At 34.7% G+C, this 19,945-nt stretch overlaps 1 protein-coding gene across 2 annotated transcripts in view; it reads right to left on the bottom strand.

Moving 5' to 3' along the window:
* Window positions 1-353: 353 nt before the first annotated feature.
* The window catches only part of kcnk2a (potassium channel, subfamily K, member 2a), a 52,336-nt gene continuing 32,744 nt past the window's right edge, over window positions 354-19,945 (bottom strand). For both annotated transcript variants that reach the window (XM_006642919.3, XM_015339038.2), the window contains exons 5-7: window positions 15,594-15,780; window positions 11,597-11,736; window positions 354-6,493 (exon numbers count right to left, since the gene is read on the bottom strand). In XM_006642919.3, coding sequence (XP_006642982.2) covers window positions 6,173-6,493; window positions 11,597-11,736; window positions 15,594-15,780 — 648 coding nt within the window. In that variant the 3' untranslated portion in view covers window positions 354-6,172. The remainder of the gene's footprint in view (window positions 6,494-11,596; window positions 11,737-15,593; window positions 15,781-19,945) is intronic.

Raw genomic sequence — 19,945 nt, forward strand, 5'->3', positions numbered from 1 at the left:
GAAGGCAAGCATACTGCCCCAAGTCACTGGCTCTATGTCAGAGCGTAGGGAGTTTGGCCCCCATGTACTCTAGTTGCACAGCAGTGAAGTCATTAGCCCAAGGATTTGAGGCTTTAATTTAAAAACAATGCTTGCTGCCTATAACACAATGCCAGTCCTGTGGTTGAAAAAGGCGGTGAATTTTTTATGGTTTGTGTCCATATACTATTAATGATCTGCATGATTTGCACATATTTCTTATTTACAATAGCTGCAGGCTGCTTTGCTGCCATCTTGCTACTGATTAAATCCAGCCTTCTTCTCTGAATTTCATATACAAATACTTTATTCAATGACATTTATTTCCAACACACATAAAACAGTACTAAGTATACTTTCATCCATCCATTTTCTAAGCACTTTATCCAATAGAGGGTTGTGTGTGAGCTGGAGCCTAGTCCGACAAGCTACAGCCAGAAGATGGGATACAATGGGATGTCGGTCAATCGCAGGGCAGACAGAAACACAGATGCTCACACTCCAGGGCCAATTTTCCCAGAAACCAATTAAACTACCAGTATGTCTTGTGACTATGGGAGGAAACCAGAGCACCCAGGAAAAACCCATGCAAACGCAGGGAGAATACACTGTACAAACTCACACAGACAGGGCTCAAAGTCCAGAATTGAACCCAGGACCCCAGTGCTGCGAGGGAGCAATGCTATCAAAGCTATCATGTCACCCTACTTTACTTTTAATGAGGAGTTTATATTAAATTCCAAATTATTTGAATTCCAAAAGCATGCAAGTGACATTATAAAAATTAAATTACCTCTGACAAAAAACAAGCCAGGATCCACATATATAGTGTGGACCTGGTCACAGTGATACTGCACTTTATTGCAACGGCAATTTACAGCAACTTCTCCTGCGTGCTTTTTTGTGGCACAGTGTTTAGCTGTTGTCTAAAAAAACGAATCCCCTTAACCAGATAAATCCACACATGGATATTGAATTTCTCACAATTCTGAAAGATTTCTTCTGAAGGAAAACAAAAACAGCTGGTGTTCATTGTTATGTGCAGTACAGTTAAATGAAATGTATTTTATTGTTGTTTCTTTTTGAAAAGTTAATGTTCTCTGTGGAGAACAAGATATGAAAATACAGAAAAAAGCAAATAAAAATGTTCTTTGTACCACTTCACATTCTGTTTTTAAATAATTGTTTGCATACTGCACATGCATATCAGTTACATAAAATGTGACTAATTTCTCTTCATAACAGCTTTTCTTTTAAGTTACCTTAAAATGTTTTCAGCCTGCTTGCACATTTCCTCTGTATTTCCCAAAGGTTTGACTGTATTTATACAAGCACAAAAAGAAAGAAAATGCAATGATTATGTTTATATACTTAATGGGAACTAAGCATACTGCATACATTACACATTCTTAAAAAAACAATTTATTCATTTACAGTATTTACAGAAACCCTGTTTAAGGATTTAAATGTCTTTTTTTTGCTGTTTAGTTCCCCACAGGGCAGCATAGTGGTGCTTATTGCTACTGCCTTCCAGCTCTGAGGTCCTGGGCCTGTGGTGTGGAATCTGTATGTTCTCTCCATGTGGGTATCTCTGGACTTTCCTTGTGTGTGTGTGCCCTGCGATGGACTAGTGTCCCATTACAGGTGTAGTGTTGAACTGCAATTTCTGAATTTGGCTCAGTCTTTGGTTTGCCATGATTCTTAGGGTGAATAAATGGCTCTTGGATAATGGATAGATGTGCGGTGATATAACAACTTGCACTCAATTCACAGAAACTTAACAGAAGATAATGCATCATACAATTTTACATCTGAAGATTTTTAATTAAGCAAGTACAGTACATATTAAAAAGTAAAATAATAGAAAAATAATGTAACAATCATTGATACGTATAACTTTGTTTGGTAGTGCTGTACTGTTATTCATTGAAGTGATACAAAATATATCAGTACCAATGATCAAATATTTTACAACCGTATTGTAGTGTATGTATGCACTGTAGTACAGTGATGATTGCTTTGTAACAGTCTCATTTCACATCATTAACAGACATTCTATCTTCTGATAAAGATCAGTAATACTTCAGACATTTTGTACTTTTGTATCTTTTGTATCTATACTGTATGACTTAAGCAAAATATATTTTGTAAGTAGCTTTAAAAGATGGTTTACATTTAAAGGGGACTTATTAAAAAAAGCTTTGCACCAGATTATTTTTCAATATTCGAGCTGAAATTGATCTCTAGCTACTTTTAAACCCCCTCAAAAATAATTCAAAGTTGTATAAAACATTTCCCACACCTACCTCTTACTGAATTTCCAGTTCAAAACTTGCACATGTACAAAACGTTTTGATTATCTCCCTGATAATGAACTTCATTTTGAGTCTTTAGAATTAAAACAGCTTTTATCAATATGTAGCATTCTCTATATCCATGTGAGTGTCCCCACTGCTGTCAGGACTGATTGTGCTGTTACGTTTGACTATATAGGTAGTAACGTCTACTGTACCTATATAAGTGCTCTATATGAAAGTGAAACTTTCATTTTAGACACTAATGCTAAAATGTTTTTTCCATGCATACATAAACTCAAAGAGTATTCATATTCTATTGTTGGTCCATTTTGCTAGGTGCTGAATCTAAAAAAAGATGGTTTGAGTATTTATGTTGCATTGCACAAGATAAATCTAGTTCTATATTTTAAAGCTGGAAATCATCACTTTGGTATAAATGTTAAAGCATAAATGTTAGTAGGATTACAGTGTCAGATGGAAAAAATCCAGCTTTATGTATGAATTGAAGCAGAATAAAAATTGCCTAAATTTATGTACAGTATGTCCTGTACTATAAACCATACATTTTAGTCTGACATACTACTAGTCCAATGTACAATGTTTTCTCTTCCCATATGTTTGGTTGTACAGAGTCAATTTAACATTTCACTCGAAGGTGTCATGTTATTAATAATCCACAAGTTCAAGTTTAGTCATATCCCATGCAACTATCAATAGCCAATATTTTTTAATAAGTGTGTCATAGTTTAAATATGCATTTTATCTTCCAAGCTTGCATAAACATTACCAAAAATATATTAAGAAAATAACAGCTATTTACATTTTTGAGAATCTTGATTTAGAGGACTTTTAAATGGTGCATAGAATATACAGACTGATATTTACATATGTAATGAAGCTGTGGGCTGTAATTGCATTTATTTAAATTCGATTTTCTATTTATTTTGGGTCATGTTTGAGGAAACTCCATAAAGATTTACAATTATCAATTTTTTAAGGTTTCGTTTTCAAATTATCTTGATAATCATACAGGGCAAGGTGGTTACCTCACAGTACTCCTTTATTCATTTGGTCATAACCCACAATGTTACAGTAGGTGCTGTTAATGATTTTTCTTTCTTTTTCAATGTCAAGTGAGCCACTGAAATACATTCAAGAAATTAGTGTCAATCCCTGCTTTGTAAGCAATTTCCCCTAGCTTTGTTTGAGACTTTTTTTCCACAAGGTTTTATATCAGTGTCAAAAAGTACTGTGTCATCCGGTGGTTAAGTTGTGCAAAGACATTGTTATATTGTAGGATGCGGATTTAAAATGAGCTATGTGCTTACAGACTGTCTGGTGTTTAGTTTGGGGCACTAGTCATGCTTATATAACATTGCTTCATGCTTGAAGAGCAGTATTCTGATTTGCCAGCAGTGACGACAAGATTTATTCTCAGCTTCAAACAATATCAGAAACAGAGCAGAAAATGAGGATCGAGTCATTTTCCCACAGGACTATACTTTTCCTCTTGGTCCAGAATAATCTATTGTCACATTCAGAAATTCAGAGCAGGTTTTCACAACTGAGAGCTTTACAGATTTTATTAGCATTTATAAGACCTCATTACATACTGAAAATGCAAATGGTCTTCTTTGAATGTAAAAGATTGGAACTGATGAGTACAACTTTTTTTCTTATTGTTTGTTTGACTATCAGAAAAAAAATAGTAACACTCAATGGCTACAGGACTAGAATAAACTTCTGGCAAACTGGTACAAAAATATGAAAAATGTAAGGCTTTTTGAAATGTATGATACAGTAAAAATGATTTTGCATTTGCCTTTGTATTTTTGAGGGCAGCAGCAACAAATTAATTAATCCTTCTAGACTATCCCCTGAACACACAGTAGGCTATGTACAGTACACAAATGGTTTGAGTTAGACCAATTCAAGTCTAAATACAGCTATCCTTAAAATGTTGCATCCCTTAAGACTTCCACCCAAATGAGGGTTTTTTAACAATCAATTTTTAGCATTAATAACAAATAACACAACTGTATTAAAGGGAATTAAGCAATAAAATGTTTTATATTGTGCCTGTATTGCAGCATTACAGTCCAACGTTTGGTAAAAACTGGTTATGCTCCTATGCTCGATTTCCTAATATCATTGAAGGCAAAAGAGGACTTAAATTAATTTGCGCAAAATTATATAATAAACACACCACTTTATTGCTGTTTCCCTAAACAGTGTAAAATAGTCAGTGCTGTACTATTGCAGGGGTTGAAAACTATAGGATATAATCCAAAATTGCAGAGTAATAAACAGTACTTTATGATGAGAGGGCTGCACTCAGAGGAAGCCCAGCAACACTGTTCCTAATTCTGAAAAATGTTATTGTTTTATTGTTGCATTTGCTGTTGTCTTTCTTAAAGTTATACACCTCAAAATCATTATTTTACTCCATAGGTTTGTATTCAATGCAGTTTTTGTGCTGGTAGCTTTCTTTTATTGGACATTGGATCTCTTATGCACTTTTTCCCATTTGGTGTGAACATTGTGATCTTATTATGTTTCTTACGCTTGTCCCAGTTATTTGAACTGCATTTTGAAGAAATATTCATCAGGCCAATGATGAATGATAAGCTGTTTCAGTTCTTGAAGTTCAGCATCATCTCCTGCTTGGAATATTGCACAAGGTATACAAAGCCTTCCTATTTTTTAAAATATAATTACTTTGAAAAAATTGAATGGAAGTAGAAAATAACACTCTAAAGCCACAGAAATCTGAAAGAAAAACTGTGCAATTAAAAATATTCTGAGAAATACAAACTTCTAATAAACCAGTACCGTGGGCATCGCCATAGAATATTTTCTGCTCTGCATATTTGGAAAAAATAAAATAAAAATTTATTTTACAATATTAAAATGGATAAACAGGGACTATTAAATTCGATTTTGAAAAAGCTTAGAGCAAATCAAAAACTTCCTTGCGTTGTTTGCTTTATATGACAAACTGGTGCTTATGTTTATTAATGACCACAGCTTATGGCCCCATGTGTGCTGATGGAAGTTGTTAGAATATTAGTAAGGATACAAAAAACAGATCCATTGATCCTACTGGCAGGCCTGATGGTTAAAGGGAAATAGTTCATCTCTTCTGTGAAGCTTGCTGGGTATGATGAGTCCATGTTTTGTTGCCAACTGATGATTTTGCAGTTTACTTAACTGCTCATCCAGGGGTACAGAGGCCGCTTTGATATCCTTTGAGGTCTGACTTCCATCTATAGTTTCAGTCTTGTCATCCCATTAAAACCTGCACTTTCAAGTGGAGGAGCTAAAAAAACAATCAATAAAGAACAAAAACAATTTTACAGTGTCCATTCAAACATGCAAAAGATATGAAAGTGTTTCTTCGGATACGTAAGGCACTAATATTATTCCTTATGTAAAAAAAAACTGCACTTGCATTCTGGCAAGATATAACAGCCCTATAATCAGAGCTAGGAATTCCTCTTTGCACTGCAGTCTCAGATTCATTAGCTGGTACAAGGCATAAAGTGATCCTTCAGCATTTCAAATACATTAGTAAATAAGTAAAAAAGCAAGGCCTGGATGACTCAAGCCAAATGAAAAGAGCCAAAAGCATCAGGTTTAGTTAAACTAAGATGTCAATTAATCCTTGTTCAGTCTGTGATAAGCGATTCATTTTTTCATTGCTTAATGTAAATGTAATAGATATCAACTTAATAAGGGAAGTTGCACAAGTCCTTTCATTTGACTACCGCATAGAATGCAGTTAGGTTTTGCCATACAACTGTCGTAATTCAGGTTTGAGTACTCTTTACAGGTGACAACCGAGAGACCAGGCCTTGTCACTTGAGATGCTCAATGACAGCGATCTCTCCACTGGCGCAGTTTGGACTCAGGCCATTTAGGTACAGGCTGCCATTCCTCGTGAGGGGGGGAAAGACATCTCTCTCCTTTTCATCAGTGAAGTTGACAGACAGAGTCCTCTTCCCAGCGGTCAACTCCTGATTGGGATTGAGCCCAAGCTCTGCAGACAGTTTTCTCTTGATGGATGCGGCACGTTGGAACTTGTCGTAAATTTCCACACTCAGTCGCCTACGAGTCTCTTTAAACTCTGCAGAAACATTAGCTGTCCATTCTGCGGCATGAGCTCGGAATTCCCCTACCTGATGAAGAGGACAGAAGAAACAAAACTTACCAGAGAAACACATTCAACTCAACCATTCATCAACCTGCTGTCTACACCTTCAACACTAATGAATCAAGACTAACCATATCAACAGTGTGAAAGATTTTCTTTTTATCCAGGAATAAAATCAAGTAGAAAAGCAACATTTAAACACTATACTATTGGTTTTAAACATTTTTGTCATGTTTTGTAATTATACTTTTGAAAAAAAGGACAATTTTGGAGATGCATGTTTTGCAAAGATATTGTGTTAAACTATAAATACTGTTCGATTTTCTCACACTGCAAATAACCCTTGAAATAACAGTGTGTGATTTCTTATTTTTGTTCTTTTTTAGCAGCTGTTAATTCTAAAAACAACATAATGACCTATACATTGTATAAATACTAAAATCTCATTTGTATAAGACTTGTAAGGCTTTGTTTTAAAGATTTCATTATTTATTTCCATTCCCATACCTGTTATCTTTTACAATTGTAATATGCTTTTCTTAGACGTACTTACTGATCATATAATGATGTAATGACTCGAAACACATGCATGGTATTTGGTTTAATCATACCAGGAACAATTAATTCCTGAGAACAAGATATTCCTGAGTATAGCTCCTGATAACTACAATATTCTGGCATATTCATTCCAATCAATTAACACTTAACAGAACAGATCATTTACTTTATTGGTTAAAGTAAAATAGTTCCAAGTGCAAAAGCGAATGGAATTATGGTGACCTACAAATACTGCTGGCTGACCAGGGTCGGACAGTCCTGTACTTCAACTAAAGAATGGTACTGACTACCAGGTTAGTTTTAAAGCACACAGAAATCTTCAGAAAGATAATTTACTGCTCTTTTTCCTGATTTCTTCGGCTCTCAGCCTTCCAATGATATTTATGTCCACTAACTGATGATCACTTCCTACTATATTTAAAAACAGCACCATTTGAAAATGGCATTTAATCAATGGCCTGGCCTTCTTATCCTTTCCTTTTAAGGAAAACATTAATGATATGCTAACCCTAAAAACCATTAACATTCAGAGACATACAGAATGATTAAATGATTCATGTATTTTATAACAATCATACTGACACCAGCTGAATTGATTCAGCTGGATGAATTTTTTAATATGATTACGTTTTAAACACAAGAATAGTGATATCCATGTATATGGTGCCTTTCATCCCAGAACACTTTCAGTGGAATTATAATGGGCTGGCATGCTTTTGTCTAATAAATCAAGCATCTCTGAGCATTTGTGATCACAATAGGCTTGCAGACCTGAACATGGATTTATTACATTATTTTCCAGGATCATTCAAACTCTGTTTAGGTTAATGAGAAGATAAGTGACATGGTCATTGCTACAATAGATGAACATCCTTGGCATTGAAATGGTTCAACACCTGATCTTGTGTGAAATTTAATTTGAAATGGACTTTGTATAAAACTGCTTGTAAATGATTTGTAAATCATAGTATCTCCGCTTTGCACATACAGTATAACTTATATTAAAACATAAAATATGTTTAAATGTCAATATGTCATGTGCACTGTTTCTTTTGCTGGAGTAGGGTACCTATTATCCCACAATGAGAAAAAAAAAAACAAAGTGATGAAGATCTCCAAAATGAGCAGCCACAATACAGTATATAAGCAGATAAACAACAGATAAGCAATAGATAAGCAGAATTATGATGAAAATTATAATGAACTGGTTAACCTAGCTAGCAAGCCTTTGGAAAGTGAAAGGATGCAAATCTACGCAAACAAAGGCAAATCTACGCCACCTTTTACATGGACCATCAAGCACAAAATGTTTTTAAACTGTGTATCATGTTGATGTTTAAAACTATGCTGGACAATGCTCAAAGTTCTTCTAAATCGTGTGTGTTATTGTGTACATTTGTTCTCCTCTTTTCTGACTATATTCTGAATACTAATTTCAGCTTTTAAAGTTGCTTTTATTTTTAATCTTGCATTCCATTTGTATTCCTTATGTTTTATTAATAAAATGTCCAATCGCACACTCGGTTTTGATAATATGAATCTGTTGGCAGAGTTACACCAAGGTTAAAAAGGAATATATTTGTTGCACTAGAAACATTTAAAATGTCCTGGGAATGCATTAAATTATAAATGAAAGCCTGTACAGTAACAGGTTATGTATGCTGAAAACACTGCTTTTATCTTTCAAAAATAGAACATAGACTTCACCATTAAACTTTCCTGAAATGAAAAAGTTTTGATGTAGAACATTAATGCTAACAGTCCCGTGTGAAGATTATATTTTGTTTAATGTACCAGAGATTTGTGTATTTAATAGACAGTAGATAACAACCTTTGAGTGTCATTTGGAATCCCCATTGATTGTTCTCATTTTTAAATAAAGTATTTATATACAGAACACACCTTTAATATTACTGTATTAGTAACAAAGGTAATATTAAAGTAGTAAACGCTAGGCAGTGCTGATAAAACCAACTGAATTTCAGGGAAATTTTATATGCTATTAGTCTGCTTAATATAAGAAGACAATGAAAGATATGATTAGATTAATGTCAAAAAGAAAAACCATGCTTTTCTTTTAAATGACCAACTATTTCATATGATGATTCAACCAAAAGCATTTGTATTACAGACTGGAAAAGCTCACATTATTTTATTTACTGTATAAACCATTCAGTTGAGAAACCTATAGTAGTTTTCTAATTCTTTCTCTGATCAGTCTCAAGAACAATCCAGCACAATTTTCATTATAATTCTAGTATGAGTGAATTCCCTGAAATACCATTAGGAACATACACTAGTGCTGGCTGTTGGCACTTTGCCTGGATAGGAGCAAAGAGCTGAGCCTTCTCCCTAGGCGGATATGACTGCTGAAACAGGTTCATGGAATTGAAGGACTTAATGTAAATACCGCTGATTATCTGTATGCCAAATACAACTATATTGTCCTTGGTGGCACCACATTACTCCTGGTTGTATTCTTTTAACACCTAGGTCCTACAGTAGCTTCTATGACCTTCTCTGATGTCATGCTTCTGGTCCTAGTGCCCCTTTCACACGCTAAGTCTTGTCACAGACCTTCACTCGCAGACTTGGAGCAAAGGGACATGAACAGCCACATCCCATACTAATCTGTTGTGGGTAGAAGCAGTACAAATCCTCTCTTGGTTGTGCTTATTTGAGCTAAAACCACCTAACTCTGCTATTATCTTACCAGAGGCAACAACTGTGTCTGCCTTTATTTGAGAGCCTCCTCCAGCTCCTCGCTGCATCACTATCTCAGAGTTCCCAGCTCACACTAGTAACACATTAGCAGCTACTGGCTCACCTCACCTTTGGCCAGCCTACCCTTCAAATTTGTGTCAGTTTACAACCATTGTGCCTCAACCCTGTGCTACCAGGCTGCGTCTCACACACTTATTGAACATCATGAATCACACTGGCAGCACCGGCTCAGGCTCCACTAGTCTGCCTCTCCTAGTCAGCCCTGGCCTTTATGTGGGTTCCAACAATCTGCCTTTTACAGTCTTTAAACATACTAGTAGCAACTGCTGATGCCCAGTCAATATTATCTTCGACTCTCCGTCCACATCGACTTCATGTCGATCATGGCCGTATTCACTATCGGCTGTAGAAGCTGCCAGAGCATCTCAACCAAACAAATCTGTTCTTCGGCTTCTCATCAGCATACAGCCACTAGTGCCTCAATTTGCAGCCAGCTGCTGGCACACCCCTCAAGCCATAACACTGCAACACAACACACTCACACAATATAGACAGATCCCCTCTGGGTTCCTAGGTCTCAAGTTGCTCCCCTTCCGGGGAAACTTGTCCAGTCTTCTGTCTTCCACACAGCACTCATTCCACAGTTGAAAGATCACACATTTTCTTTTCACTGATTGTCAATACTATGAAAATTGAGTTTTAAAGCTGCCTCAGGAATAGAAGCTAACAAAACTGGTCCAGATTGATTGATGATTTGAAACATCTTATCCAATATATTCCATATATTCGTAAAGGACATTTCAGATCCACAGATTCTTTCTGGTGTTTAGCTCTTATCCCTAAAAAGAGTTGTACTTGATAATTCAGCACTACTGGCACCTCATTCTATTACTTTCCTTCATGTTTTATAGACAGGTTCTCTCCCCTCTAGTTTTTAAAATTTAAACTTGGGGACACTTGTTTTCATTGACTTCTCTCTAACTTACATCTGTACAAATAACTAAAGTGACACTGGTCCTCCAGTTATACAGTATACTGTAGCAAGTTTTAGTCTTTTGTTGTGTTATGTGAGCACTTAATCACATTTTAAATTGCCTAGGCTTTTTAGAAAATTTGTGGTAATGTTTGGAAATTCAAAAACACAGGACAAATGCTGAAAACCCCTGATATGTTTTATAATCATTAAAGAATATGTGCCATGGTACCTTTCATAATCAAGTTTAGTGTATTAACTAAAATTACAAGATTATTTTAATAGCTTTAGATGTTAGTCACATAGATATAACATCTGGAGGGAGAAGCCACACAGGAAGTGATGTTGTAAGAAACGAAGAAACGTATATTTCAGGTGTCCAAAACGTGTTTTCAGTTCTGTATTAGCTCTTATGAGTTAATTGTGCAAAACTATTGTGAGGTATTTCTGTAGCTCCTGTATACATTACATTTTTACACATACACTAGATAAAAAAACGGGAACTCTTGTCACTCTACTACAACATTGTTTCGGAAATAACATAAAAAGCTCACATTAATACAAAGATTATTGTTTGAAGAAATATCCTCATAAATACATCCTCATAAGTAGAAAAAAACATTCTCATATCCATAACATATCCTGATTTAAACATTCTATTGTGTTGGTTTGTTGAAAAATGAACTAAAATGATGATATACAGTACAGTAAGAATCTTAAAACATGACATTTTTTATTGTATGAAGTTTGACATCTCTAAGATGGAGTGTATTATTTAGCTCAAAATCTCAGGTTTGTCATGAATCTCACAAAATATACGTTTATTTTTCTATTTTTGTTTGTTATTACATCATACAAAGAAGAGTGACATACCTCCTCTTTTGTTTTCTTGGATATAACACGAAGCCAGTCTCCAATCATGCTCAGGACTGCAGCAAAGTAGGCGAGGCCAACCAAGATCCAGAACCACACAACTGGTTTATAGTAGTCCTGGTACTCTATTTCTGAGCCACCTAGACCATGAAAAGGCAAGAGTTTTATCTTAGCTAAACTGAAACTCCATTTCTGGGGCTGTCTGAGGTATACGTTCTTCATCTAAAACAGATTATTACTCATATACTTTGTGTTCATTTTCATCGATGTTACCTCAGAATTTCATATAGTTTTTTTTGTTGTATTGGTAACTGCTTTATTTTCCAGTTCTCTTCTTTGACATGTACAGAACATTTCATGAGTGATAATCCATGTGTCACCAGCACTGACGATGGAAAACCTGAGGTGCCTATTCTTTTATGGTGATGATTTAACAGATGTTTGAGAGGAGTTCAAATTCTGATGTTGCTCTGCATACATATTTTCTCACACCCCTCCCTGCTTCCCAACTTCACTGTTGAAGCAGCTCCCTGGCTCATTCCTTTTAAGTGACAGGGGTTGTGACAGCACGGATCTCCGGCCAGTGCTATAATTTCCTCAGCCAAGGTCATTACTAAGCTCAATATCCCTTTATTTTCTTCATTGTTATTAGAATTTGATCAAACTACTGAAACAATACTTCGTTGAACTGATGTTTTCCACATTTTCATAAGTAACTGGTGAGGCAATCATCACTAAATACTAAATATTTAAAATTTCAATATATACTCCAAATACTGAAATACACATTTATTTTCCAAAACCTTGCACAACATTAATTTTCAATAGTGTACACTGTATGCCTCCCTCCACCCTTTAAAAGAAAGATAAAAAAGGCAAGTGGGTAGGATTGTTTCTGGTCTTCCCAGTACCATTTAACAACAATAATTTCATGTTTGATTAAAAATGAAAACTGAACCTTCACACATTTCAAGCAGTATTATTTTCAGCCAAGGGTATAGCAAGATATAAAAAAGAAGTGGATTACCAGCAACATCAGTGTGATAAAAAGTTGTATTGCTAACATAAAATCAACTTAACAGTTTTTTTCTTGTTTGGTCCATGATACATATTCCTACAGTACTTTATTTTTGCTGTGACTTGACAGAATGTACAGTACCTGAATACATTAACATGGATCTGGTATAAACACACAGCTAAGTGGACATTGGGTTTGCAGAAGTTTCCTGAATATCATGTGAAAATGTGATTTTTCCACAAAGATGCCAAGGCCATTTACACAAGGTCTATTCACCTGAGAAAAACTACTGGTCTACTGGTCTGTTTACCTGCTCATTTATTGTTTACCTAGGGAAATCAGAGATATTCCCTCTTTAATTATGTAAGTACACTGTAAGTTAAAAGATTATTTTTTTTGTTCAAATATTTGACAGGTGTCTCAGTTACACAGGTTGATAAAATATGCTTTTGTTTATTCATAAATACCTAGAGACAGCTTAGTGTGACAACCCAATGAAGCTGAAAATGTTATACTGTAGATACAATAACAGCTTATTGCTTAATGTTTTTAAGAGGAACAATTTATTATATACAGTATCAACCTTATTATTCTATAATAAAGACAAGAGCCTTATAAAATTGATTATAAAATCAAAAGTTTATTATTCTCTACTTCTGCATTATATATAAAGAGGTTTAGATGGAAAAATATTCTCTTTAATTTAAATTTATTTTTTGTCATACAAATTATTTGTTAAGACTTAGCAACTTTATGGAAATTTAATTTGAACTTAAACCATAAGTTGCTTGTTTAGCTCATTTGCTTTGGCTTTTAGAGGATGCTTCTCTTGTTTGACCAAACTTGAGTTTCTTGACATATTTTTCCTAAGGTCTCTAATGTTTCAAGATTGTTTTTTATAGAAACAATACTGGAGAGTAATTTTAATCAGGCACTCTCTTCTAAATGTACAGTCATCACTGAAATAAAGGAAATATGTACAATAATGACTTATTGACTATGCCTGAGAGGGGAAAAATGAAAAAAAAACTGTCATGTCCTAAGAAGTTATCACATTCATTTTTAATAACTACATTTCAACCTTGTGAAAATAATTTACATTATAATTTTGCTCATTTTCTCAAGAAACAATTTACTAGATTGTCGTTAGTCAGAAGAGGGTTACTCAGCTGGTTAATTGTAATGTAAAGAACGTACCTATGAAATGTCAATATAATCAACGGAGATACAGTACCTTAGAAAGATGAGCTTGTCAAAAGCAGCACATTCCAACTAATTAGTACTTTTTGAGTAAGAAGCACAACAGAAGGATTCATTCTAAATGATCAATCCAGCATAGATCGTGAATATGTACTTGTACTTCACAATTGAAGTACTTGGTTCAGACTGTAAATTCTTAGACCAGGTGTGACAGTATCAAAAAGATCTCCAAAATTACTAAGGCACTCTGACATTGCACACAATTGATAAAGCATTGTGTACTGAACCCTTTAGTGTGCTGAAATACTTCCCCACCAGCAACTCTGAAGTTTTTTTACAGTAGCATTTATGAAGAATAATGGACTGTATAAAGGAGGCTGGCATATCCTACAGTAACACCTGAATTAATAAATGTTTTCCATGGAGCAGTAGAATTTTGTACACAAATGGGCCCATGGGAAATATATTTCCACAGACAATGACAGTACCCTCCAGAGCATACTGTACTACCTTTTAGGTAGCCCAAAAAATGAATGGTAAATGAATTGAACTGCCAGGGTAGAAAATTGTCAGCAAACCAGCCAGTTTTCTGTCATTCAAAATGGATAATAACAAGAAAGTACTTACAAACAAGAAGAGGACATTTTACCTATAATTCCCATAGCTTTTTCTTGGTTGCTAGTAGCTTGATCCAAGGTTTCAACTAGTACTTTTTTAAAGAATAAGCTTCAATTACTGTAGGTGGTTCCTACAGCCTTGTGCAGATATCAGTCTTTGTGTGAAGAACATTTATCGTACACTTTTTTCTATCTTTAATTGTCCTGAAGTTAGGTCCTTGATTAATTTCTGAGTACAAGGTAATAAACTAGATTCACTGTGATTCACTGTCAATTTTGAATAGTTGTTTTAAGTCCCTTTTTGTATTTAGCCACCTCTTCTCTTTTGTCATGAAATTCCCATTTAAATCTGGAGATACTTTAGTTTTGCTTTGAACACTTCCTAGCTTAACAAATCCCTTTTTGTAGTGTGGAAATGAATGTGCTAATGCTTAGTAACAGTATACAAGACAATTAAGACATTTCAAAAGATGTTGACTCACTCACTATGTGGAAACCCAGAAACACCTGTGAAAGCCAGACAAACTGCAGTGAAAGCTGCACAGAAGAGTCCTTATTTAGAAGACAGCATGTGATAAGCTACCCATGTTGTCAAAACTGACAACCTGGAGTCTCTCAAGCAATAGCTGTTGGAGACCCCCAGATAAATTATTTGGTTGCCATAGTATGGGTGCCGTATACTGTATACTTCTGAATTTTTTTATGTTCTTCTAATTTTCTGTCAAAATCAAATTCTTTATATGCTTTCATGATTTTAACTTTATCAGTTTAGAGTATATTATGGAGATTCTAAGAATAAAGTTCTATGTGAACATGTCATGATTGCAAGCTCAAGCAGCAACAATATGGGGAACGTTTGCCAAAGGAACAATCATTTTGCAAGGTACTGTAATTGGCAGTCTGTTTTTCATGGGTCCATATGAATGTGTACCAATTTTCCCTGTTCCACGGTGCATGCTTTTCACAGTACAGTTGTTTGGACAGACCACCTTACTTCGTAAGCTTTATTTAATACAGCAAGCACATAAAAATTGCATTGCTGATACTGCTCCTTTAAAGTAGTGTGGACTAAGACACAGCTGAATCAAATTGTTTATTTCTTTTTTTAGCATTTGATTTCCCAAAACAGCAAAACATGCTTTCACTAAAATTATATACTTACCTGCAACAAAATCTCCAAATCCAATTGTCGTTAAGGTGATGACAACAAAATAAATGGACTCTAGAGCACTCCAGCCCTCTATGTGTTTAAATATAATTGCAGGGATGGCTACAAACAGGAGGCAACCGAAGAGGATAAACAACACTGTGGATGTCACTCGTATTTTGGTCTGGCTCACATTCCATTTCTGGAAAACAAAACAAAATTATGTTAGGGCAGGGCTCACAGTACTGTTTGCATTTCTTTTTGGCTTAGGTGTTATCTAAATCTATCAAGAGAAAACATTGTGCATACTGACCACATCCAAACACTTTATCCCTATAATCTAATATTGTTTACTATATACTGTATATGGTGTATCTATCTGGGCTGCTGGGGGCAACAGTGACATAGCTAGCTCATTGGATATTTAACATGAGTCTAATACCGAAGATACCAAGTATCCAAATATACCCTGATATTTCTTTAGAGAGCAAGGGGTTAATTAGACAGTAATGACAAGCCCCCCATCATTTATTTTATTCTTTAATATTAAGAAAATAATACTGGAAGCACAAATGTTTACATAATATTTACGTAGTTGCATTTCCGGGTTGAACTTCGTTTCAAAGGTTTTGCACTTTGGTAGAAATGACCAATCTATTACAATTCAGAATAATCTAAACAAAGCAGTTTCACAGCTTTCAAACATGTGTCACTGTCATGAAGTACAACAGTAAAGCACTGCACTAGTAAGGCTGTTACAGAGTATGTTAGCTGAAAGCAAAAGTACTCTGTAACAGCCTTACTACAAAGTTTCTGGCTTTATTAGTATGCAAACTACAAAGCACCTAGAAAAAGCTCTGTTATGAAATACTGCAGTAAGGCAATGCAGCAGTTTCAAAATCAATCTGAGAATCACAAGAAAGTTATTACTCCATTTACACATGTATATTTGTAGAAAAATATCCCCATTTTGGATCTTGATTAAACATATATGGAAATATTTTGATTAATTTATCACTATAAAATTATGAATGAAGACTTTGTACCAAGTGGTACAGTACTTTATAATAGTACAATGTGAAAAAAAATCAAAACACAGGTGCCCTTCTGTTAACAGATCTTGGAAAAATTTTTAAATGTTATTTTATTTTTGAAAGAATGGTGTCAGTAAACCCATTGGAGGTTTATAAAATAAAGTTGCAGTGTAACTATCAGTTTCATTACTATATTAATTAATAATGCAATTGAATGTGGTACAGCACATTACTGAAATCAGTTAGATTACCTCTAAGCAATTTTTATAACTTTTATTTCAAGTGAGTTGCAACATTTTCATATCTCCTTTTACTGAAATTGAAAACATACATGTAGTAGCTTTTCATTTCTCTCCTGGTCAACATTTTGAAAAAGATATCTCTTTTGCACAGTTAGTAAAACAGATTCCACAGGTACAACTACGTTTTAATTCTTTTTGTATACCACTGTAGCTACAGTATCATCAGTATAGGAAATGTAATATCCCAGTCAGACACCAGCAAAATAGAGCAGTTTATTTTCTTAGGGGCTCAGTTAAGCATTCTGTAGAAATGTTTCTCACTAAAAGCATTGCAAACAATTTCTGTTCTGTGGGCAAAGCCACATTATAGGTATAAATTATGTATAAATGAAGGATAATGTTATTGTGTTACCGAAAACAAGTAATTCTTGCACATTTTCTGTGTGACTGGCATCCATCTATTCAAACCTACTGTAACTCTTTCTGGTCATCATGATTTTCATATTAATGAAGACACAAATAATTCTCACACATTTGCTTTGCTCCTTACACCCACTCCATAACAACCATAACTGCCACATTGCTTTACTACAGTATTTCACGACAATGGAATATGCTTGCAAGTTGTGAACAGTGCTGCTAGTTCTAATATGTTTTTTTTATTTTCCATAGTATTTTATTTATAAACCCTGCAATAAGAAAGGATTTGTTACAGCCTAAGGTAGGGTCTCTTTTCCATGAAACAGCACAAGCCACAGTACTGGTAATCTGTAGTGATACTGTAAGCACAATTTGTATTACTCAGTTATCATCATTACAGTCATTCTAGCTCCAATAATGCACAGAATGTTCCACATGACTGCTGTTTCTCTTTTCAGTTGCATCATATCCAAGACATCAATTGCCTGTAAACTTACAGCACGTAATCAAATGCACAGTTTACACTGGGAGGTTAATGCTTTTTGGCTGCCATAGAATTGGAATACGATTCCTTTATAGCCAAATCTTAATTCAGTTTCTGTATAAAGATCCCTTCTTCCCTTTCAACAACAGCACTAGGACGCAAACATGCTGCAGAGATGCAATAAAGATCTTCCGCTCCTACAGTACATGAAATCCAACATTTGAGCCAGGCTAATACAATCCATTACTCATGGAGTATTGTACATGGTGTTGGATAAAGTTACTTTTTAAAAAGTAATTAATTACTGTACTTCTGGGGAACGTTTTAGGAAATTGCTATATATGTAGAAAATGGTATACATCAACCAACCAGAAAAAAACAAAGGAGACTGAAATATATGTGATTTTTACTATTGTAATATGTGAATCAGATTCACGTTGTTCTTGTCTGTGTCTATTTTTTTTCGAGCTAATAAAATGGACACATACAGTTCTCGCCAACATCATCATGTTGCTGGGATATCAGGTAAAAAAGCATGAAGGAATAATTACTTCCCCCCACACAATAGCTCTTATTAGGAAAGAGTCTTTTATATTATAATATTACACTATTAATTTGGCAGAAACGTTTACCTAAAGCAATTGACATTTTTATCCATTTATGCAGCTAAGCATTTTGCAAAAGCAGAGCAAAGTACTGTACCTCACTCAAGGTACTACAGCAGTGCTCTCTTTAGGATTTTAACCCAATGGAATAATATTAATATCTACTACAATAACTACTCCACACTGCGGTTTTTGAACCAAGGAGTTCATCCAAACAATGTCAGACAACTCGCAGACCAATGTTTAATCACAAAGATAAAAATGATAATGTGGGGGATATGATTTTAATGTCAAATTATTTAAAAATTTTATTATGGTGTTCATTAGGTCTTGGTCCAAACTAAAGTTGACTATAATCTTAATTAGGATGATACTGCTCGAAAGCAACTGTTTGATGCAGTCTTTAAGAAAGCTCCTTGTGATCAGAACACTGGTTTGAGAATTGTTTAATATTCTTACAATACATTATAATACTTCAGTATAATACAATTATGGTTATTACATACTATATGAAGGAAATGATCATATTTTAATTTCTATTTTATCCACAAGAAATACATTTTATTTTTAGAGGTAAGCATACTTGATGTCACTTTGCAAGAAAGTAGCTAGGATGGAAGCGCCTCTGTGACATACAGTACTGTAAAACACACACCATTTTCTTACGTTATACCTTTTATTGCATCACATGAGGAAGAGGAAATTTTGACATCTACATGTACAGTATATATGGGTTTTCAATCTCAGCTCCTGCTGGGCCTAGTGTTTTCTGTTTTTTCTTGCACCCAAACTCTTAGATACATAGTTGGCCATAATAATAAGTGTATAACTGTAATACTTCTAAATAGACACAGAGGTACAGTATACTGTATATACACGACAGTATAATTAATTAAGTGTATGTTATGAGTAATCAGCTGTAAATGTGTGAATAAGAAAATAATTAGTTTTTGACTATTCAGGTTGGTATAAAAACCCAGTAGACACTTGGCCTTCCAGAGTGAGTCTGAAATCTCTTTTTTAAATGATGTAAGAATGAGTACATGCCATTTAAACATTTTCAGCTGCTTCTACACCCATCTGTAAGTTATTTATTGTTTTTTCAAAAAGAAACACAATAAAACAAGATTTCTCAAAATAAAAACTACAAAAAGTACAAAAAGGGATACCTCCTCCTCTCAACTCTTCTTGCTACTTGCTACTGATGTCCCTACTCTACCAAACATGTGCTGCAAAACTAAACTCCTGACTGTGAGTCTGACACAATTTATATACTGTATCACCAGTATACCATGTGAAATTCCCCGGTTACAATTGTACGATCACACATACAAATGGACTACTCAAAATAAGTGTAAACTACTCATAAAAACCTTTGGGTCCAACTTCAATGGAAGTTTTTCTGCCACTGTGTCTAACACAACTTTCTGTTCCACACTCCATTGCACATTAGTGACAGATCTCGACTTGCAGCTCAGGCCAATAAGTTTGAGCTTTTTGCAAAATGTTTAGTAAAGTCTCTTTGCTAAACATTGAATCAGAACAGCATGAATAATATCACATTTTGCTGACTTACAACAGC

This window comes from Lepisosteus oculatus, chromosome 2 (genome assembly GCF_040954835.1).
Source record: "Lepisosteus oculatus isolate fLepOcu1 chromosome 2, fLepOcu1.hap2, whole genome shotgun sequence".
Lineage (NCBI taxonomy): Eukaryota > Metazoa > Chordata > Actinopteri > Semionotiformes > Lepisosteidae > Lepisosteus > Lepisosteus oculatus.